The sequence below is a fragment of the Cavenderia fasciculata genome (genome assembly GCF_000203815.1).
Source record: "Cavenderia fasciculata unplaced genomic scaffold Scf_Dfasci-G-o-80e12.f1-5, whole genome shotgun sequence".
In the NCBI taxonomy this organism is placed as follows: domain Eukaryota; phylum Evosea; class Eumycetozoa; order Acytosteliales; family Cavenderiaceae; genus Cavenderia; species Cavenderia fasciculata.
The window spans coordinates 2,196,502-2,218,700 of record NW_004457735.1 but is presented as its reverse complement, the minus strand read 5'-3'; the positions used below and the strand labels follow the sequence as shown (position 1 = coordinate 2,218,700).

The window sequence follows — 22,199 nt, the reverse complement described above, 5'->3', positions numbered from 1 at the left end:
TCAATCATCTAAAATTCTATAAATCTTAATATTATTATTATTATTATTACTTTTGTTCTACTCTAATTTATTTTGGTAACTTTTTCATTTCATGAACACACCAAATGGCAATGGATAAGAGGGAGAGGGAACCAGCTTGATGACTGGCACCTAGAGAGACTGGTACAAAGGTGAGAAGGGTAGCAATACCTAGACCAACTTGGACGGTGGCCATGACAGCGAGTGAATTAAAGGCGAGACGGGCGCGACGGGTAAGACCGCCACGACCACGCGATGCGAGGGCGGCGAGAGTGAGGACACTGACATAGGTGGTGGTAGCGAGTAGACGATGGTCAAACTGGGCCATAACGTCGTGTTCAAACATGTTGAGCCACTTTGGTTGGATCTTGGGATCGATCAAATCATCTGGAATCCATTGACCATTGTTCATGGTGGGGAAGGTATTGTGAACGAGACCGGCATCCAAACCAGCAACAAATGCACCAGACATGGCCGTGACAAAAATAAGACTGGCAGTGATCGGAGTGAATCGACGAAGAGCAGTCAATTGATGACTGTATTGTGAGAGACGTTGACGAGCAGATTCAGTCAGTTTGGCAGGTGACGCCAAATCGAGACCAATCCAAAGCAACGCACTGTAAATGACAAAAGCAGATCCCAGATGAGCAGCCAAACGGTACTGACTGACACGTGGCACCTCTCCAATAATCAACTTTTCATCCAATCCACTCTTGACCATGTACCAGCCCAACGCACCCTGAGCACCACCCAACAAAAAGATGGCACTCAATTTCTTGGCCAACGATCTATCGATATAACCTTTACGCCAGTAATGAACAAATGGGAAAAAGAATGCTACTCCAATCATTCTTCCCATCAATCTATGACTATATTCCCAGAAAAAGATTTGTTTAAATTCTTCCAATGTCATTCCTTTATTTAATCTAAATGATAAATATAAAAGAAGTGTTAATAATAATAAATAGATATATATTTTTCTAAGCAAAGTACTTTTGATACTCTGGGAATTGTTTATATTTTTCAAACTCTTGTTCCCATTGTTCTTGAGTGATTGGTGGTACGGCGCCTACAATTGGTTTCCATTCAACCATTGATAACCCAGATTCTGTCAAACGAGTGATACCACCAACAACAACCATAGCACCTACCAAACCAGCACTAAACAGTAACCATCTTGCAACTCTTTTTTTTCCAATATCATCTTGTTTAACTGTTTCTTCTTCTTCTTGTTGTTGTTGTTCTTCTTGTTTCTTTTCATCTTGTTTTTGTTCAGATGTTGTATAGAATCTTTTATTTGTAAATAAAGAAGATGAAGATGGTTTTAAAGTTGGTGATGAGAATGTAATCAAACTATTGTTGTTGTTTGATCTATTATTTGAGAATAATGATAATGGCAATGATGATGACTGAGATGAATGTCTATTATTGCTAGTAGTGATGAATCTTTGACCAGCAACAGCAGCTACATTGCTTAACCGTTGATTGTTGATGATATTTCCATTATTTAAATTGATTGTTGTCAACAACCTTTTACTACTTCTACCAAGTATCATCCTTTTTGTTTATAAATGATCAAGTACTTGTGTCGTTTGTTTAAGACAATGAATGAGCTAAAGTTAATCTGCAAACTCAAAGCGAAATTGAGCCCAGAGGTATGTACAAAAAACCTTGCTAATCATTAGTTGTTCAATTTTAGTAAAGTTCCAGATTCAAGAGATAGATTATAATAGGATGTTATAAGATATCTATCTATCTATCTACCCTTTTTAAATTAATTAAATATTAAATAGAGACTAAATGATGATGATGATGAGTGGAATGAACTCTGTAAAGAGGTCGTTGGCACTCTCTGCTTCATTTTCATTATCATCATTTAAATTAAATTCACATAGGTCGTCTACTACGATTATTTCCCCTCCATCATCATCATCATCATCATCATCAATAAGATATTATACATCTTCATCGTCATCGGAAGAACCAACAAGTACAAAACGTACTGCTCAAGCAAAATGGTTAAACTTTGAAGCTTTGAAAAGAGCAACTTTAACAAGAACAACAAATGAACAAACAACATCAAAACAAAACAATAATAATAATAGACAACATAATTATCAACAAGAAAGACAATACAATAATGCTAAACAGAAACGTGAAAAGATTATGGATCAAAAAAAGACAATCATGGAATCATTCAATCCTTTTAGACATATCCTATTTCTCTATGTTGCCTATGAAATTGCTAGTATGTGTTTGTGGTTTTGTTGATAATGGATGTTGGTCCAACGTGTACATTTAAATGATTGTTACTAATATTCTATTCTATTCTATTCTATTCTATTCTATTCTATTCTATTCTATTTAGAAATTGACCTGGAAGTAGTGTCGGGTGTTATTGGTTATCTACTTGGATTAATCAAAAGTGATGCACTCAGTTCTGGGAAACTATCACTTGATGTGCTCCCATTAACTATATTATTAAAGGATGTGTTTTTATCACCACCACCTACAGTACAACGAACAACAATGACAACAAACTATGGAACTATTTTGGATATTATAGAGAGTTTGGTAGTGAATCATCTCGCTACAGTAAAGAGGATTGAATTGGCATTTGTTCAACAAAACCCAAAGATGGATCAAAACGTCACAGAGTATGGGTTGTTGGGTGTAACTGCAATGTGTTCACATATTGTCGCCAAGAAACTCATCAACCCAAAAGAATACTCTAAAATGCCGATTGACAAGATGGTTCGTTTGGCAAGTGCCCCTCAAATACCATTCGCCGTCAGAACCTACATCATTCACAGTATTGTGGAATTGGCCACCAAAGGAGACGCAGTGGTCAAGATACGTTTGGTCAATGCCGGTGCCATCCCATTGCTAGAGTTTATGGCATCGTTTCCAAGCCGATACAATAGAGACTATAAACATGCATGTCGTCTGCTCAGTAGATCGGGGTTGGCCAATCGAAAGTTTTTGAATCAATCCAATGTTGTCGAACAAGAATTCCAAATCATGACCAAGTACAATAACGACAACCCAAAGACTGACTTGTTTCAAGGTCGTTGGATTTCAACTAATTCCATGTTGGCATACCAAAGTGACTTCTTTGTCGGGCTCATTTATGGTACTCTCAAGATGATGAGTTTTAGTGGAGGTATATTTACTGGTGTGATTGGTGGTATCGTATTACCAACAGCAATCGAGGAAGCAAGTAGAAAGTATGCATTTGATAAAACACCCAGAGTACCAGGACAAACACAACCCAATTGGAAAGATGTATTGTTGGTCTATTCAATCTATCCAGCCTATCTAGTTGCCAAAATCATTTTGAAACCACTCACAACTGCATGGATTGCAGCTACCCTTTTATCAATGTTTGATAACACTTGTTTCGTCGTTCATAGTAAATACAATGTAAACTATTATACCAAAGCTCCAACCATCAATAATATTCCAAAACAACAACAACAATAATAATAATAAAGTTACCTAACTTTTTCTAATTGTATTTTATTATGTACATTATTATTATTAATATTAAACTCTACTCTTTGTCTGACTTGTTTGTTATCTTAACAATTTTCTCAAGAAACCTTTTTCTTTGGTTGGTGGGGATTCAGTGCCATCACTATTAGGAATGGTCCATTTCGATCCTTCCAATGCCAACATTGATAGAGGGTATACTGGTTGATTTGATTCAATGTATGCAATCACATTTGGTATAGAGTCTGAACGAAGATTTGCTTCTACAGACAATTGTTTAATTTGATCAATTGTAAACCATTTGGCACACAATGAATGATGATCTGGTGATGCTTTTGGTTTAGGATATTCTAAATTGTCAATCTCTATCATTTCAATGGTTTGGTCAATAATAGGTTCTGCCAAAAAGTACGCCAACATACGAGATGGGTATCCTCTAAACCCAGGTGAATGATCTATTCTTAATATTCCCTTCAATTCAACCTTTACTCCAGATTCTTTAAAATGAAAGAAAGAAAGAAAGATTAATGAAAAGAAGAAAGATTGCAAAGATTTGTTTGTCTCTTACCTTCAAGTGTTTCTCTTAAAGCACCTTGAGCAAAAGATTCTCCAATTTCCAATTTACCAGCAGGAATGAAATATCTAGTATTAACCTCTTGAACTAGTAAATATCGATTATGATATTTAACATAAACCAAACTTATAAATACACATGTCGGTATAAATGGTTTATCTTGTTGTTCATTTTTCTTTATATTTGTTGTTGAAGTTGTAGTTGTAGTATCTGTTGTAGAAGTTGATGTAGTTTCATTGGTAGACATTTGTATTTGTAGAATTTGAAAAGGTAAGTAAATAGGCAAGTATGTATAAATAAATTTTTCAAAATCCTTTGCGTTCAATTCTGATCAATCAAATATTTTCAATGAATTTGCCCAAGCTTGGGGGATAGATATATCTTTTTTTGTTTGGAGTTGGAATTATTAAAGAATAATAAATATATTATTTTATACTTTTGTTTGTTTGGTATTACAAAATATATTATTTATTTATTATATGTGGGTGGGAGAGGATAATAATTAATTGGTATATATATCCAACTGTGAGAAAAAAAAAGAAGGACATTATTTCCTTTTTCAATTAATTACAAAATGATTTGTTTGTTGTTCGGAGGAATCTATTGTATTGTTGTGATTGATTATATTTTGTTGTATATAATAATCACCTATTAGCAAATAGATTGGATGAGGAGGATAGGAGGGAGGGTTGGTTGTTGGTTTGGGTTGGTTAGATTTTATGATGATTGGGTAAAAAATATTAAATATTATTGTTGTTGATGTGTGTGTGATGATTGTGAACCACAATAGAATTCTACAGGAAGACTATTATATATATAATTATAATTTATGGATGTGAATCGTGATCATGAGAGTCATGATCGTCGTGAGAGTCGGTTGTTGGAGTGGGTTCGAGGAGAACCTTGGAACACTTGATAACAAGTGGGATGGCACTGGCAAGTGTCATGGCAACGATGATCAAGGAAGAGAGTGGATCGACATAAAGAGTCCAGTGATGACCTTGGAAAAAGTGGAGGATGGCACCAGTGACCAAAACAAAGAGCGAGCTGATAGCATCACCCAAAAAGTGAATGAAAACACCAAACATGTTCAAATCCATACCCATACAGGTCTTTGATTCACCTCCGTGACCGTGACCTCCCTTCTTTTCCTTTTTCTTTTCACCACCGTGTGAGTGTCCATGCTTTTCCTTCTTTTCACCTTCGCCGTGAGAGTGTCCGTGCTTTTCCTTCTTCTTTTCACCACCGTGGCTGTGACCGTGGTGTTCGTCGCTATGATCGTGATGGTCGTGGTCGGCATTGGCACCATTTCCGTCGTTATGAGCGTGACCGTGGTCGCCGCCGTGCGAGTGTCCATGCTTTTCCTTCTTTTCCTTCTTTTCGCCATCACCATGTGAGTGACCGTGCTTTTCCTTCTTTTCCTTCTTTTCACCATCGCCGCCGTGAGAGTGACCATGCTTTTCCTTTTTCTTTTCCTTCTTTTCTCCGCCGTGGCTGTGACCACCACCTGGACCGTGACTATGAGCATGTTCCATACCAGTGCAAGCAAATACAATGGTACCGATAGTGTTGATTGCCAAACCGGCACCGGCAACACTCATAAAGATAGTGCCACCTTCGATAGGCTCTGGATGCACCAAACGAGGAATAGCTTCCAAAGCAACGTAAAGACTCATACTGACGAGGAAAGATCCGTTCAACAGACCACCCAATATCTCAGCACGGTCATTACCTTGCTTCTTGGCCTTGAGAGCCCACCAAGCAACATAGAGCGATACGGCATCAGTAAGATTATGGAAACCATCAGACAACAATGCCAACGAACCAGTATACAATGCCGAACCCAACTCTGCAATGACATACAGAACGGTCAACACACCAATAATGAGCAATGACAATGTCTTTTTGTCCCATTCGATTCCCTCCTTTTTCTTTGTAATCGTTACTTTTGGTATTAATATATCATTTTCTTCTTCTCCAATACTAAATAAATAAAAGAAAACAAAAAGATATTAGGTACTTTTTGTGGGGACGGACAGAATAGTAGTAATTTTTAAATTATACACTTACTCATCATTTAATGAAATGGCACTGTATTCGTTCTTGACCATGTTCTATACTACTACTTTTGTTGAATAGTTATTACAAATTATTAAGGTTATTATTATTATGTTGTTGTAAAAAGAGTATAATTGAACGTTGACCTGTAAATAGTACAATCTAAAACGGTTATGATTGATCGTTTTAATTTAGAAAAAAAAAAAAAATCCCTAAATAGTACAACATACATAATGAAACAAATGTTAATAAAAAAGTGTTTTGTTTGTTTAAAATGAGACAGTGACAGGGTAGTAGTGATTTGATTGATGCAACAACAAAGAAGGGTGGGGGATGGAATCTACTAATCATTTTAAACACCCTACAAACACATATGTATATAAAAAAATAAAAAATAAAAAAAGTAAAAGTATCGGTGATTCAACCCCTACCCCCCCCCAAATAATAAGATCGTTCCAAAACACACAATGTAGATATCTATCTATCTATCTATCTATCTTATCTATCGATCGATTTAAAACCACCATGTTTAAACATTTCTAGACTCCTTACTAATAGAAAAGCATGCTTAATTCTATTTCTCTTCTTTTCTGCTGCTTGTTCATTTCTTTTACTTCTTCTTCTTCTACTTCTTCCTTTTTCTTATTCTTCTTCTTCTTCTTTCTTTATCTTCATTATTCTTGTTTGATTTGTATTTGATTTGATAATTTGATTTGTATTTGATAATTTGTTACATACTCTGTCAAGTATTAATACTACTAAAAATAAATACTGATGGTTGTTGTTGTGTGTGTTTGGGAGCTGGGCACTGAAAATAAATAAACAAGGAGGGAATGTTGGTGAAAAGTGAATGAGTGATGATGAAAGAATAGGAGACGATTCTTAGGCTGCCCGTCGAAGAAAACTGTTTTTTCTATCCCTACCTCCATTTTTACAAAAAATCTTGACAAAAAGTAGCGATTGACGTCATTAACGCTTTCCGTGTCAAGACCGATCTCAAGGTCGCAAGACTATTGGGGAAAATATTTTTTCGAGAAAAATTGGTGATCCACGTGACTGATCGTTCTGCTCACAATTTCATATGTTTGCCTACGTTCAATCAATCTTTGTTTAGAGTCTCCTATATGACCTATTAAAAAAAAAGACGGGATGGATTTATTTGTTTTATTCCGAGTTTTGTGAACGACGTCCAAGAACAGGACACGTCTTGGGTTTGGGTTTGAGTTGGTGACTACCTTTTTTGGTTTATCTAACCAATGGTACCATTTAAAAAGAAACGTAAATTGCGGGTTGGGATATTGACAATATAAAGATTGAGATCGCGGAGTGTAGTATTGACTTTGAGTGCCTCGAGTAGAGGAAATGCACCGAAATAGTTGATGTTGTTGTTTTCGAGATCGAGCATTTTGAGTGTCGTGTTTTGTTTGATGGCGTTGGCTAGGATGGCAGCTCCGACATTGTCGATCGAGTTGTTTCCAAGACAGAGTGTTTCGATGACGCGGTTCTGTTGAATGAGCTTGGCAAGCGAGTCGCACCCCTTGCTCTGGATATTGTTGCCGTTAATGTCAATAGACTTGATGTAGGTGTTGTTGAAAAGGGATCGGGACATCATATCGGCACCTTCATCCTCGAGTTGGCAGTACCGCAACTTGATAGTGTGCAAGTGACGGTTTCTAGAATGTGCTCCAAACAAAAAAGAGAGGTACGGTATAGAGATGGATTTGAGACTGTTGTTGGAGAGATCGAGTTCCTGGAGCTTGACTCCGGGGTTGGAGAGTGCATGACAGAGATGAGAGACACCGCTAAACGAGATGTTGTTGTTGCCCAGCGATAGGATACGCAGTGACCGGTTATGAGGGATCATCTTGCACAGCTCGTACAGGCCAATGTCGCCGATACTATTGTCGTCGATGATGAGTATCTCGAGACGACACTCTTTGCGAATGAGCGCATCGGCGATGATTTTGCATGCCGACGGCTGGATATTGTTGTCCGAGATGTTGAGATGGACGAGCAGGTTGGCAATCTGTCGACAGTTGAATAAAAAGTCAATGTGTCGGCCGGATGCAGTCGACGCAATGTTGAGACGCGTGAGCTTGGTCAGCGACGGCCCGTTGCTAAACTTGGGTGTCGGCTCGAGACACTCCATGGCCTCGGCGACCAGCGCGCCCGAGATGTCGAGGTCGCGCAACGTGTCGTTTGAGTCTTGAATGATGCGAAAGAGACGGCCGATCATGGGCCGGCCAAAAAAGTTGCCCGACAGGTTCAGCTTGACCAGCGTCGTGTTGTTGGCCAGCTCCTTGGCAATAGCACATGCGCCACGATCGTTGATACGGTTGCGCGCCAAATTCAAGCCCTTTAACTGGCCCATCAACAACGTGGCAATCTGCTCTGCACCATTGTCGTCGATTCGATTAAACGACAAATCCAAATCAACCACACCAAAGTAATCTTTGATCCTCAAGAGGACAGGTTCGATCATGGGCGATGTCACCCCCATCTTGAGTTGAATAAAATCGACACAACATCTTCGTTTGAATTTCATCTCTTCGCTACTGTGGCCATAGGCCCTATCCAAAAACCGAGACACTTGATTGCACCAATTGGCAATTTCAGTGTCCCTACATTCCATCCACATTTCTACCAAAATAAATGATTTGATAGTGCTCAACGTCAAATCCCACCACAATTTACATACAGACTTGGCAACGACCGCATGATAACCTGGGAATTTACCTCCATGTACATAATCCAATATATTCTTGATTACCAATGTTGGTAATTGATTAATACTAAAATTTTGATCCACTTGTCTATATGATTGAAATGTTGGAGTCAAAGTTGAAGTCGTCGTCGATGATGACGATGATATTATATCGGTATTATCATTGATGATAGTAGTGGCGTCGGTGGTGGTGGTGGTGGTAGTAGTAGTTGAGTTATTTTTTGATGGTATACATGGTGGAGTTGATAATTGATCAATTACTTTAAAATTTATACAATTAGTTGAAACATTTCTACAAATATTATTTTGGTTATTATTATTATTTTTTTGGTTATTATTATTATTTTGAGTATTATTATTATTTTTTTGGTTATTATTATTTTGATTATTATTATTTTGATTATTATTTTGATTATTATTATTTGTTATAAAAGATAAAGATAAACGTTGATCAGGTGAAGTTGGAGAAATTACATTGTTGTTGTTATTGTTGGAGGTGGTTGTAGTTGAAAGAGTAGGTGAATGTATTGGTGATGTATTGGATGTTGATGTACAAGGAATATCTTCTTTGTTGAAAACAGTTGGATTTGAAGATGACCCATGATGTAATTCCTTTTTGCACATGACTTGGTCGTGAAATTCGTTTGTTTGATTATTATCGATGATACAATTACACTTGTTGTTGATGTAGTATTCAACCATGATATACTACTTGGTATTCGAATTGATGAGAATATATAATAAATTTGAATTGGTATTGAGAATTGAATCGACTGACCAGACCAGATTTGTTTGACGGGTCAATTGAAATAAATAAATAAATAAATAGAAATAAATATACAAAAATATATATGAACAACTACTATTCTAGAAATGAAAAGTAATAAAACAAATAAATAAAAAAAAAGGTAAAACAGTTAATATCTATCTATCTATATCTTGTGATAACAATAGTTCTCTTTCAAACATGATATCGTTTCCACAAACAATAATAACAACAACAACAACGATTGTTGTTATGTTGTTATGTTGGAGTTGTTATTATATTAAGATATTTACTCTTGTTATAAAATAGTATTATTTGTCGTTGTTGCTGTTGTGAAATTAGAATGATTACAATTTTTAAGAGGTTCTAAGGGTTGGGTGTCTCTTGGATGTCTATGAGGAGGTGAGAATAATAATATGCTTGTTGTAGGGTTGTTTGTTTGTTGTTGTTGTTGGTATCTTGAACTTGTTGAATGATGAACAACATAATCGAATTGTCTACTAATAGGATTGAATTATTATTATTCTTTTAATTTAAACATATAGTACTAATAATATTATTGATGATGATGATGATGTTTGACTGATTCTATTCTATTACGATGAGAGGAGAATGTCTGTATGTCTATTCTGTGTGTATCTTGAGTTAGGGTATTCCTTCTACTTTTAAAAAATGATGCAAGTATGATGAATGTGTGTGGTGAGGGTTAATGCACTGAAAACGGGTGTGTGAGTAGATTATTATTAGAGTTGAGAGATAGGGGTGAGAGGTTATTATTATTATTATTATTAATATGATGCGCTACTATCGTGTCAGAGAAGACTACTAGAGATAAAGCTTTATGTTGTGAAAAAGATATTGAGCTGAGATGATGTTGTTGATGCAATGGTCAAAAGTGTGTTGTTGAGGTGCATCCCCTCAAATTTCCTCCATCTGTGGATCTTGGGAGAAGCCTCCCCTTTGCAACACTCCTTTTGCTCCCCCAGTCTGCCGAAAAAGTGTCGTGATGATAACGATGCCATCGTGCAACCCGTTTTGTTTTTGTTTTTTTTAAAGGTGACCTCCTCTCACCTCAATGATGCCCTTCCTATCTAGGGTTGTTTCAAAAACTCGAGTAGATATTTTTTAAAGGTACCAACGTTGAAAAGTATACTTGAGTACCCAAATTTGGGAAGACCTGTTCAATAAAATAAAAAACTTCGAATTTTCAACATGTACACAAATTCGTCATTGTCTTTTGGTGGTCTCTAGCGGGACATAGGTGGTCAACAACACTAGCACAACAATAAAAAAAAAACCTCTTGGCTCTTTATCTCTCTGTCATGGTGTATGGTTCTTGGGAAAATGGATAAATAAATTTCAGTAGAACAGGGAATGAATGTTTGTTCGTTATCAAGGTTCGAACTGATAGTGTCTCTTCATTAATGAATTATAAATGACACCATTACAAACTATGATGGGAAAAGGTTGAAGGTCAACTCATTCTATAAATGGGTAGCAACAAAATAAAATTAAATTAAATATTTAAAAATTAATAAAGGGGAAATTAGAGTACAAAAGAAAATTAAGATTTAGAACATAAATGAATCATTATTATTATTTTTAATTATATTTGAATTTATTATCTATTTAAATATAGTTTTCCATAAAAGAATTGAATTCAATAATTTAGGTATACTTTTGTTTCTTCTTTGTTGAATTATCTATTTAGGTATTGTACTAGTTCGTTTGGATGAGGAAACTTTTCTAAACCAATTTAATATTTTTTACTTGATCAAGCATTGCATTTTCCCATGCTTGAACAGCTTCCTATTGTTTGATACTAGTATCTTTCTACAAATCACCATTTTCATATAGTCCTGGCATCCAGAATAGGGATCGATTGTGAGAGGATGATATCCCATCCTAGCTATACCTATCTATATTATATAGTCGTATATGATGTTCACATGATAGATTAACAATCCTTTTCCATGTCTACGGGTGTAAAATCCTACAATTTTTCTTGAGACAATTGTTTATCGATATATTATCAAGAAAATTTGAATTCCTTTAAACCATCCATACTCTCAGTGAGGGTTCTCAAATAGTTTATATTGGAGTTGGATTTCAAGAAAGCATACTTTACAAAATTTTATACACATCTTTTCTCTCGATCTATAAAAAAAATCATGAATCCTATCTGTCTCATTATTGTGGTCATCTTATCTTTAAAATTAAATAGATTAATCTATAAAGTATCATTATTAAAATAATATTTAATTTTAATTATTATTATTTTCATATGAGATTATATGGTGGTAGATCTCTCCTAAATATTTTTTAGTACCATAGACATAAGACATTTCTTTCATTCATTTGTTTATTTCAAGATATAATTAGTTTCAAATTGTTAACAACCTTCCATACTCTTTACAAAAGTGTAGATAACCAACCACCCCTAGAATACACATAATATAGTACCAAACATTAAAGAGATCTATACAATTAATTCTATACATCTTTGGTTATTTTCATATTATTATGTATTCTCTACACAAATGTTGGATAGAGGGTGTTGAGACAATAAAATAAACAATGGAACTTCGATAGTAAATCTAATATCTCCAAGGTTTTTGAATTTCAAAATTTCACAGTAGATCCCGTTGAGTTTGAGATACCACATATTCACACATACCAGATATTTTTATCAACAACCGAGCAATGAAATTACAGATTGTGAGGGGGGAAATATCCATCCATCCATTCCAACCTACATTTCTTTTTTTGTAAAAAGCAATAGAATCTGATATCACTTGTCTGTACAAACTATCAACTATTTAAACTGCTGAATTTGGTTGTTAAAGATATAAACCAAAATACTATTAATATAAATTCAATTTAAACTCAAATATAATCTATTTATTTATTTACTTATTTATTTAAAACCATTTTATGTATTAATTTACAACTACCTTCTATTATTATACCTATTTATAAATTATTTATTTATTACAAATTTTGATTTGAAAGATCTTTTTTTCTGTCAGAAATTTCAAACCAAACAATTGCATCGGCTTCATTTTAAAACTAAGCAATTCAATTATAACATTACATTACACATTCATTGCTAAATTGCATTGAGATATAAATCTATTTATACATATATCTAAATATAATTATCAACAAACTCTATTAGATATTTGTTTTTACACACTCTATATATATATATACCCCTAATACTGAAATATCATCAAGAACCGTCGTCGTCTACCACAAGACACACACAAACACACTCATATATACACACTTTCGCAATTTATTCGTAGTTACTTGTTATAGACAGCAACTACTACTACAACTACTCCTTATTTGAAAAAAGAAAAGACAACTCTATAGTCTTTTTATATTACTCTATACAAACCTTATCTTTCTTTAAACAATGGATATTTTCAATCCCCATGTACCAGCTGTCTTTTCATCAATTGATGATGTCTATTTCAACAGACAAGACAATGAAGCTAGATACAATGAACTTTCAAATCAATTCCAACAATCTTTTGATGGTGACAAACCAATGTTTTATTTCCGTGCTCCTGGTCGTGTAAACCTCATCGGTGAACATGTTGACTATAGTGGATATCCAGTACTTGTATGTATACTTATTCAAAAAAACAATCAATATATCAATTGATTCCATTTCATTTACTAATAATTATTATTCATTTTTTTGTTTGATTACTTTTCTAGCCATTTGCATTACAACAAGATGTCATTGTAGCATGTAACTTTAACTCTAAACAAAATAGTATTAATATTAGAAATTGTGTCGACAAGTATACACCCAAGTCAATCAACGTCGATCAACCAATCGTCATCGACCCATCTAATCATCACTGGACCAATTATGTTTTGGCTGCTATCAAAGGTGTTCAAGATGCATCACCATCAACCAAACTCAAAGGAATGAATTTATTATTTTCTGGAAATGTTCCAGCTGTAAGTAGATTTTAAATTAAATTATTATTATTATTACAAGTTGAATTAATAATTATTCATTGTTATTTAGGGATCTGGTGTATCAAGTTCATCTGCATTGGTTTGTGTATCAACATTAACTATTTCATATACTCATAATCTTGTGTTTACAAAGGATGAATTGGCAAATATCTCTGTCAAGTGTGAAAGATATGTTGGTGTTGAAGGTGGAGGTATGGATCAAGCCATCTCTTATCTTGCCGAAGAAAACACTGCCAAATTGATTGAATTCAATCCTCTTAGAACCAATAACGTAGTATTACCAAAAGGGTATGTATAACTAATAATAATAATATAAAAAAAAATTCTACCAAAAAAGGAAAATTTACAAATATTAATATATCCAATTTTTTTTTTTCTATTTCTCTATTTAGTGTATCATTTGTAATTTCCAATAGTTTAGTAGAATCAAACAAAGTAGTTACAGGAGCATTTTATTATAATTTGAGAGTAACTGAATGTCGATTGGCAGCTGTTGTATTGGCCAACAAGATGGGTTTACAATGGGAGCAAGTTAGAAAATTGAATGATGTTCAAAAGTTATCCAATCTCTCACTACAACAATTACTGGAAATGGTTGACTCGCACCTCCACCAAGAAGCATATACTCGTCAAGAAGTTGCCAATATTTTAGGCGTCACTGTTGAACAATTGGTCAAGTCGTATTTCCCATCGGGTGTTACCGCCGAATCCTTCCAATTGCATCGTCGTGCTAGTCATGTCTACAGTGAAACATCTCGTGTCTATGATTTCCAAAGCAAGTGTCAAGAATCTTCAAACGGTGGTAAAAAGGTTGATGGAGCTGCCTCTGCTGCTGATCACCAAGTCTCACCATCTTCTAGTGTCGTTCACGAATTGGGTAAATTAATGGATTCAAGTCACTTTAGTTGCTCTCAATCGTTTGAATGTAGTTGTCCAGAGTTGGATCGTTTGACCGATATTTGTAGAAAGGCTGGTGCCTATGGTTCAAGATTAACAGGTGCTGGATGGGGTGGTTGTGTCATCTCCCTTGTCCCAAGTGACAGAGCCGAAGAGTTTATGGCCACCCTCGAACGTGACTATTACTCCAAGATTCCATCTGACAAGTTACCACAAGACCGTTCAAGTTATTTATTCTGTACCAATCCATCCAAGGGTGCCTGTATACTATCACTTTAAAATATTACCTTACTACTACTACCATTAATATTAATATTACATATATATACCAAAATAATAAAATTAAATTTTAATTATTCCGACAATAATATATTTATAATATAATACACTCGAGTTTATTGTTTTGTTACATTGTTTTCAAGGCTGGTACTCTTTTTACCTTTAAGGTAGAACTACTACTTGTACTATTATTACTACTAGTACCTTGGACAGCAGCAGTTAAAGTTGGAGTTGTAGTACCTTGTTGTTGTTTGACTCGAAGTGATGATAATTGCATTGGTTTGGTTGCCAACATACTCTTTATAGTTGGTGCCAAATGGTTGTTGTTGGTGGTGTTGGTGGGACTAGAGACTGATGCAGCTGGAATAGTCAGAGAAGTAACTGATTTTGGAAGTGTAGTTATTCCATCTATCGATGTATTATTAGAGTTGTTGGTCATTAATCTTTTTAATCTTGGTTGTTGTGGAAGTTGTTGTTGTTGTTGTTGAGATTGTTGTTGTTGTTGTTGGGAACTATTATTAGTATTATTTACAGTATCGGTAATTAATCTTTTCTTGTTCAATGAAGATGATGTAGGTGAAGTAGAGGATGAGGAGGTAGTATTTGAAATATTAATATTTTGTTGTAGAGTAGTGGATGTGGTGGTGGAATTGGAAGATGTTGTCTTTTTTAATATTGGTTTTAATAATTTCTTGGCAACTGGAATCTTCAAATCTAAAGATGTATTCATCATTTCTGATTGATCAATTGAATGATTCAAAGAGGAATCGGATCTTTTTTGAGGATTAACAGATACAAGATTGGCATATGATGACTGCGACTGAGATTGTTTTGAGGAAGAAGAAGATGACGACGATGACGATGATGAAGAAGATGAAGAAGATAAATTACTAATAAGAGTTGACAATGATTTTCTTTTCTTTGGTTTCTTTATAATTATATTTCCAGCATTCTTTACTTTTTCAATGATTCCTCCACACTTTACAAATTCTTTTAAAAATTCATCACTTAGTAAATTATTATCTTAAGAGTAAGAGTAGAAATAGAAAATATTAATATTAATAAATAAGTTAGTAAATAGTAATTATATATATATAATATTTTAGTTTTTAATCATACCTTTTAAAACATTAAAATTATCAGATAAAATATTAAACATTGATTGAATAGATGATTTATATTCTGTGGCATCAATTTCCAATTGTTCAATTTGTTGAGATTGAAGAGCATAATTTGATCTTTCCTTTACAATCTTTTCATTCAAATCCCAACGATCCAATTCTAAACTTGCAGCTCTTGCTTGTTGAATTAATAATTTTTGGTTTGTTGATAGATTATTGATCAAGTTGTTGTTGGATGATGTAAGTTTGGTAGTTAATTTTCTTCTCCATTTATCATTTCTATCTAAATGATCCAATAACATTGTTTGACTAGTCTTTAAATCTCTTATTTGATTATTATATTGCATTTGATTTAATTTTAATTGTTGAATACTAATCGTCGTACTAGTACTACTACTACCACTATTCTGTTGATTGTCTTCTGTTGTAGTATTGATTTTCTGTTGATTCTCAAATAATAACAGTTCAAGTTCTTCCATTTTATCAAATAGATTATTTAAATTCTTTTTGATTGCCAATGTTTCTTGAAGATTATTAGTTATCTTGTCATTTACCTTGTTAAATTTATCATTACTAATTGGATCTGAATTATTTTGAATTGTAAATGGAATTGATGATGAAGTTGACGATGATGATGATGAAGATGATACCATTTCTTTTTTTGTTGGAGATACTGCTCCAGTTGGATTGGAAACAGATAATTGTTGTTGATGTTGATGTTGTTGTTCAGAAGGTTGTCTTTGGATTTGATCAAAATCATTAAAATAACCAGTTGATTCCAATTGTTGTTGTTGTTCCAAAAGTTTTAATTTTAATATTCTATTTTCCTCTCGAAGTTCTTTGATGAGTTGAGTGTATTGACTGAGATGTGTATTTACATTGAGGATATTCTTGTGGATCTTTGTTTTGATGGAACGTGCACGGTCGGCGTATTTAAGGGTGTTGTGAGAATCCTCATAGGACGCACTGTTGGGAGAGACGTTGGCAATCATGATGGTCTTGCAATTACCGCCAAGCGAGTCTTTGAGAAGACGTGTCAACTTGGAGTCACGATAGGGAATGTATTTGCCAGGCTTGTAGTTTCGATCGCCTAGTGCATTGATGCAATTTCCAAGTGCCAGCAGACTCTTGTTGATGTTGGCACCTTCGACGAGACGCATTCCAGTGTTGAGTGTTTTGGCGGCACGCTCAGACCCAGCCAAATCAATCAACGACAGTTTGCCAACCTTGTCGTGTCCCTGATCGTCAGTGCGACGAACATAGATTTGAAGAACTGCGTGTGATCGAGATGATGTAAGGTTCATGTTGGTTGGTGATTGTTTGCGATTGGCATTACCCATTTCCAACAATTGAAATACTTCGGTGGCCGATGAAGGAGTTTGTTCGGTCAAGTCGGCAACTACAACATTTCGATTGCCATCCTCCCGCAAATCCAATGCCTTTGAATTTTCGATAAACAAGTCGCGAATCGATTCATTGTACACTTCAAGGTAGGACATTGTAATTCTATATTTTCCAGCACCACTATTTTGTTGGTTTTGCACAGTCTCAAAGAGATCACGCATCATCAACACCATGATGCCTGCGCCGCCCTGTGCATTTCCAATCATTGTAAATGTCTTTCCAGATCCAGTACTTCCATAGGCAAAGATGGTCGAGTTGTATCCGTTGAGGACATACTCTATGATTCCTTTTGTAGTGCCTTCAAACACCTCTTGTTGTGTTGCGTACTGATCAAACACACGGTCAAACATAAACTTTTGTTCCTGTGTTCTCAACGACACCTTGTTCATTCTATTTGCACTGGTTGGATTCGTACTCGATACCGAATCCAAGACGATCACATTTTCATCGAGCACCCTTATAATTGATTTATGATTCTTGTCATTGATTTCATTTTTTGATTCTGGTCTTACTCTTTTTAATAATAATATCAATCAGTTATCATTTCCACGAATTGTATTTATGTATGTATGTATGTATGTATGTATGTATGTATGTATGTATGTATGTATGTATGTATGTATGTATGTATGTATGTATGTATGTATGTATGTATGTATGTTTGTACATACCTAATAGCAACAAATATGTTATTGTCATCTGTTGAAGATGACGTTGCTGTTGGTAGGCTCATTCTCTCTTTTTTGTTGTCTTATTGTTGGTTGTCTTTTCAAATTTAATAAATGATGATTTTCATTCCAACTACTATACTACTTAATAAATAAATGATATATATATAGATAAATAAATACAAATAAACTCTGTCTGAACTTTAAAACAGTTGTCTTTTTGAAATTCAAAATTTTGGCGCCAACTATTTGAATTTTCGTTTTATGAATGTTAGTGACAGATTTATTTAGCTTGTACAAGTATTAAATATATTTAAGAGTTAGAGTTAAATATATTTATATATTAATCATTTCTTTATATTAATTATAATAGCATCAAATGGTATACCATACGTTTTCCAATATGGCTGATTGTAATGTGAACGTATGTTATGGACCTTACTGATAATGAACAAAATATATTTGCTTTTTTCTTGTAGTCATCTTCAAATTCTTGTGTGTAAAAGTTAGAGGGTGGGGCAACCATCAAACAAAACAAATGATTTATCATGGTCCAGATGTCCTCGATTTGGTCAATCGTCTCTTCCTGTCGATTGGAAAAGTGGTTTGGGCCCAGGCCACTTTTCCAATCAAAAACGCACAATCCGATTCTCCATTGAATAACTTTGGATGTAGGATCCCAAAAAGACAAGTAGATATCGATTAATTATTATTTCAACGTTTGGTCATTGGTTGAAAAGATTGATGAAACTAAATGAATAATTAATCGGTATTTACTTGGTCTGTTGTTTTAAAAGATATAGTTGTTGAAACTATAGCCAAAAGTATGTATTTCTTCAAGAACTAGTAGATATATTTTTTATCCTTTATCAATAAATATTTTAGTTTAATTACAAATTACAAATTATTATTATTATTATTATTATTATTATTATTATTATTATTATTATTATTATTTGTATGTTCTTGATTTATTTATTTATTTTTTTACACATTTATATATATATTTAGACTTTTTTTTTTTTTTAAAGTTCTGATTTAATACCATCCAATTCATTCAAATTTAAGGAAAGATTCATATTTTGAAGTGCTTGAGTGGCGGCACCCTTGAGCAAGTTGTCCAAGGTGGTGACAATGACGAGATGGTTGTCCTTGATGGTGAAACCACCAATGGTGAGGGTATGCTTGTTTTGGTTGGTCTTGACCTCTGGAATGATGCCAGCATCTATCTTTACCAATGGTTCATCGGCATATGATTTCTTGTAGAGTTCGGTGATTTCCTCGACCGTGACAGAACGGTTGAGTTTGGTAGAGATGGTGAGGGTGATACCTTGGAAGAATTGTCCGACATGTGGCATAAAGTAGATTGGGTGGCCGAGTTGATGGGACACTTCACGTTCGTGGGTGTGGTCAACCAACTTGTAGGGGATGATGTTGTCGGCGAGACGCTTGGTGTCGTTTTTGTCCGATGGCTTGCTACCAGCACCGCTGTACCCTGAGATACCAAAACAGGATGGTGTGCCGTTGAGGAGACCGGCCTTGACCAATGGTTTCAAAGAGAGGTACATACCGGTAGCATAACAACCTGGGTTGGCAATACGACGACCCTTGCGGATAGCAGCACGGTTGGTCTCTGGACTACCATAGACCCATGAGTTATCGAAACGATGGTCAGACGATAAGTCGACGAGTGTTGGTTGCTTTTCGAGAACGTCGAGAGCTGCAACATATGGTGACGAGATCTTGTCGGGGAGGGCCATGAACCAACCGTCAATACCATTGTCGACAGTGTACTTGGCGATATTATCCGGGGTGACTTGAGAAAAGAGGAGCGACGATTTGAGAGTGGGGAACTCGGTGGTGATGGGCTTGCCATAGTTGGTGGACGATGCAGCGAGAGCGAGCTCGAGACCGGCGTGTTGACTGATGAGTCTGACGAGATGGCCGCCAGTGAATCCTCTAGCTCCCAACAAACCGATACGGTACTTGTCCTTTTTCTCAGAGGCAACGTTCAATGTCGACTCGTTGCCCAACTTGTCGAGTGCACTCTTGTTGGTGGCCGATTGGGTGATGTGCTTTTGCACCTCGTCAATCTCCATGTTGGTCCAGTAGGTTGTGACACCCTTGACCGAGATGAATCCAGTCGCCACCTTTTTGAACCAGGTTTGAACCAACTCGGCCTCCTTGCCTTGTTCGGCAGTGGCGGTGGTCCAGATCAACCTGGGGTGCTTGGCCAAGGTGGAGCGGAACACCGAGTCGGCCGACTCGTCTGTAATGTTGTCCTTGCTGATAAAGAACTTGTCGACAATCTTGACAGCGCTGCCTGACGAGCTGTCCTTGATGGCGAGACCGGTCGAATAGGAGCTATTGACAAAGATCTCAACCTTGGCATCTTGCACCACCTTTTTAATGTTGGCAGGATGGTCGCGTGTGCCAATCATGGCGCCAAACGTTCTGTAGCAAAACTGTGATTGTGAACTGTCCAACAAACTGTTACCCTTTTCCACGGTGGTTCCACTACCGTTACGCGAAAACAACTCGGTACGCAACAAGAGTGGTGAAGTAATGGTGATACTAGTCGACAGAGGAAGATTGTCCAAACAACTCTTAAATTCCTTGAGTTTGAGTTTGGTACCGTGTTTGACCCACGATTGCTTCATCAACTCGTCGTATTGCTCGTCGAGAACAATGTGTGGCATGACACGTCCGTCACCATCCTTCATACCGGCGGTCGTATTGACAAACACAATCTTTAATGGACGCACAGCCTTGGCCAACTCGAGTGCAGCAACATCGGCATTGATATTGAGTACCTGTCCGTGCTCGGTCATGGCCAAACTACTGACAACTGGCACATAGTCGCCGGCAATGCAATTGGCCAATGCGTCAGTGAGAATCTTGTCGACAGCACCGACAAACCCGTAGGTCTTGGGGTCGAGTGGCGATGCTTGGTAGACGCCCTGGGTAATGGGACGTGCACGTGTACCACTAGCTTCGAGTGCATCGACAATCTTGAGATTCTCACGTGCAAAGACACGTTGAGCAACTGCCAACACTGCAGGTGGTGTCACACGCAAACCCTCGACATACTCGGCTGGAAGATTGGCAGCAGCCAACTCTACGTTGAGTTGTGGACCACCACCGTGCACAACAATTGGAAACAATCCAATCTTTTTCAAAAAGTTGAGTGATTGAATCAATGCATTCATGTCATTCTCAATGACACCACCTCCAATCTTGACCAATACAATCGACTTGTTCTCTGATAGTTTGATACTCTTTTCATACTTTTTAGTTTGTCCAAATGACAATGATGAATTTGATGTAACTATTCTTTCAATCAATGGTTCTTTATTAATCTTTCCTTCAATTTCATTTACCTAAAATATAAATAATATTAATAATAATAAAATAATTAATACACTGATATGTTAGAGAAGAGACTGTTTCTCTCTCATAAGTTTCAAAACCTAAAACTACATACTTGTGATGGAATACTTGTAACATTTGAAAAGCTAATAGTAGAATATGATTTGTTGTTGAGTGATTTCAAGGCAGAAGAGGTAGCCTGACGCTTATTCAATGCTCTACCAGATGCATTAATAATTGATCTTGTTGTGTACATTATTACAAAGTTATATATGTTAAATAAATAAAAAGAATAGAGATACCCAAACAAACAAACAAATAAATAAATAAACAACAATAATGATGAAGTGGTTGTTGTTGTTGTAGTTCAACCCTGCATTCATTATAAAAAATTTTTTTTATTCATCATCGGACTTTTGCACCATGGTTTGAGGACGTGAATCCCGACACCTCGTTGAGAGGATTTAATTCTCGAGACACGAACGAACCCAGGTCACATGGAGTGAGTGTACGTACTGGCCCCCAAAAATAATTAAACTTACATTCGATAGATATATAATATAATATACTAACAAACCAATAAAAGAATAAGTTGAATACTAAAACCACTACTTGATACTTTTAAAAATATCATTTCCATTAAATTTAATGTAATGTTATCAACAACAACTTAAAAGTATCATGATCTTCAAACAAAGGTGAAGTAATAAAAAAAAAAAAAAAGATATTACTTCACCCCAAAATCGAAACCCCCCATAAAAATTAAACTTTTGGTGTTGTTTTCTTTTTTGACCAAAACCATCTCTTAGAAAAAAGAGAGAGAAAATAG

The 22,199-nt window shown here is 35.6% G+C and overlaps 7 protein-coding genes across 7 annotated transcripts; 2 read left to right on the top strand and 5 right to left on the bottom strand.

Moving 5' to 3' along the window:
• Positions 1 to 67: 67 nt before the first annotated feature.
• On the bottom strand, positions 68 to 1,574 carry coxA (cytochrome c oxidase assembly protein; the record flags this gene model as incomplete). Its single annotated transcript, XM_004361340.1, has 2 exons — positions 68 to 944; positions 1,012 to 1,574. The coding sequence occupies 2 exons, from the start codon at positions 1,572 to 1,574 to the stop codon at positions 68 to 70; spliced, it is 1,440 nt and encodes a 479-aa protein (XP_004361397.1).
• A 265-nt stretch (positions 1,575 to 1,839) lies between these two features.
• On the top strand, positions 1,840 to 3,501 carry DFA_05678 (uncharacterized protein; the record flags this gene model as incomplete). The annotated part of the gene is made up of 2 exons (XM_004361339.1): positions 1,840 to 2,266; positions 2,387 to 3,501. 2 exons carry the CDS (start codon positions 1,840 to 1,842, stop codon positions 3,499 to 3,501), a joined length of 1,542 nt encoding a protein of 513 aa, XP_004361396.1.
• A 93-nt stretch (positions 3,502 to 3,594) lies between these two features.
• On the bottom strand, positions 3,595 to 4,331 carry DFA_05677 (uncharacterized protein; the record flags this gene model as incomplete). Its single annotated transcript, XM_004361338.1, has 2 exons — positions 3,595 to 4,007; positions 4,079 to 4,331. 2 exons carry the CDS (start codon positions 4,329 to 4,331, stop codon positions 3,595 to 3,597), a joined length of 666 nt encoding a protein of 221 aa, XP_004361395.1.
• Positions 4,332 to 4,911: 580 nt separating this feature from the next.
• On the bottom strand, positions 4,912 to 9,569 carry DFA_05676 (putative zinc transporter; the record flags this gene model as incomplete). The annotated part of the gene is made up of 6 exons (XM_004361337.1): positions 4,912 to 6,067; positions 6,231 to 6,304; positions 6,881 to 6,900; positions 7,236 to 7,271; positions 7,397 to 7,825; positions 8,837 to 9,569. The coding sequence occupies 6 exons, from the start codon at positions 9,567 to 9,569 to the stop codon at positions 4,912 to 4,914; spliced, it is 2,448 nt and encodes an 815-aa protein (XP_004361394.1).
• A 3,485-nt stretch (positions 9,570 to 13,054) lies between these two features.
• galK (galactokinase) lies at positions 13,055 to 14,808 on the top strand (the record flags this gene model as incomplete). The annotated part of the gene is made up of 4 exons (XM_004361336.1): positions 13,055 to 13,264; positions 13,363 to 13,611; positions 13,682 to 13,920; positions 14,025 to 14,808. The coding sequence occupies 4 exons, from the start codon at positions 13,055 to 13,057 to the stop codon at positions 14,806 to 14,808; spliced, it is 1,482 nt and encodes a 493-aa protein (XP_004361393.1).
• A 127-nt stretch (positions 14,809 to 14,935) lies between these two features.
• Positions 14,936 to 18,066, bottom strand: kif10 (kinesin family member 10; the record flags this gene model as incomplete). The annotated part of the gene is made up of 3 exons (XM_004361335.1): positions 14,936 to 15,831; positions 15,928 to 17,846; positions 18,005 to 18,066. The coding sequence occupies 3 exons, from the start codon at positions 18,064 to 18,066 to the stop codon at positions 14,936 to 14,938; spliced, it is 2,877 nt and encodes a 958-aa protein (XP_004361392.1).
• Positions 18,067 to 19,026: 960 nt separating this feature from the next.
• On the bottom strand, positions 19,027 to 21,626 carry argC (acetylglutamate kinase; the record flags this gene model as incomplete). The annotated part of the gene is made up of 2 exons (XM_004361334.1): positions 19,027 to 21,381; positions 21,486 to 21,626. The coding sequence occupies 2 exons, from the start codon at positions 21,624 to 21,626 to the stop codon at positions 19,027 to 19,029; spliced, it is 2,496 nt and encodes an 831-aa protein (XP_004361391.1).
• Positions 21,627 to 22,199: the final 573 nt, after the last annotated feature.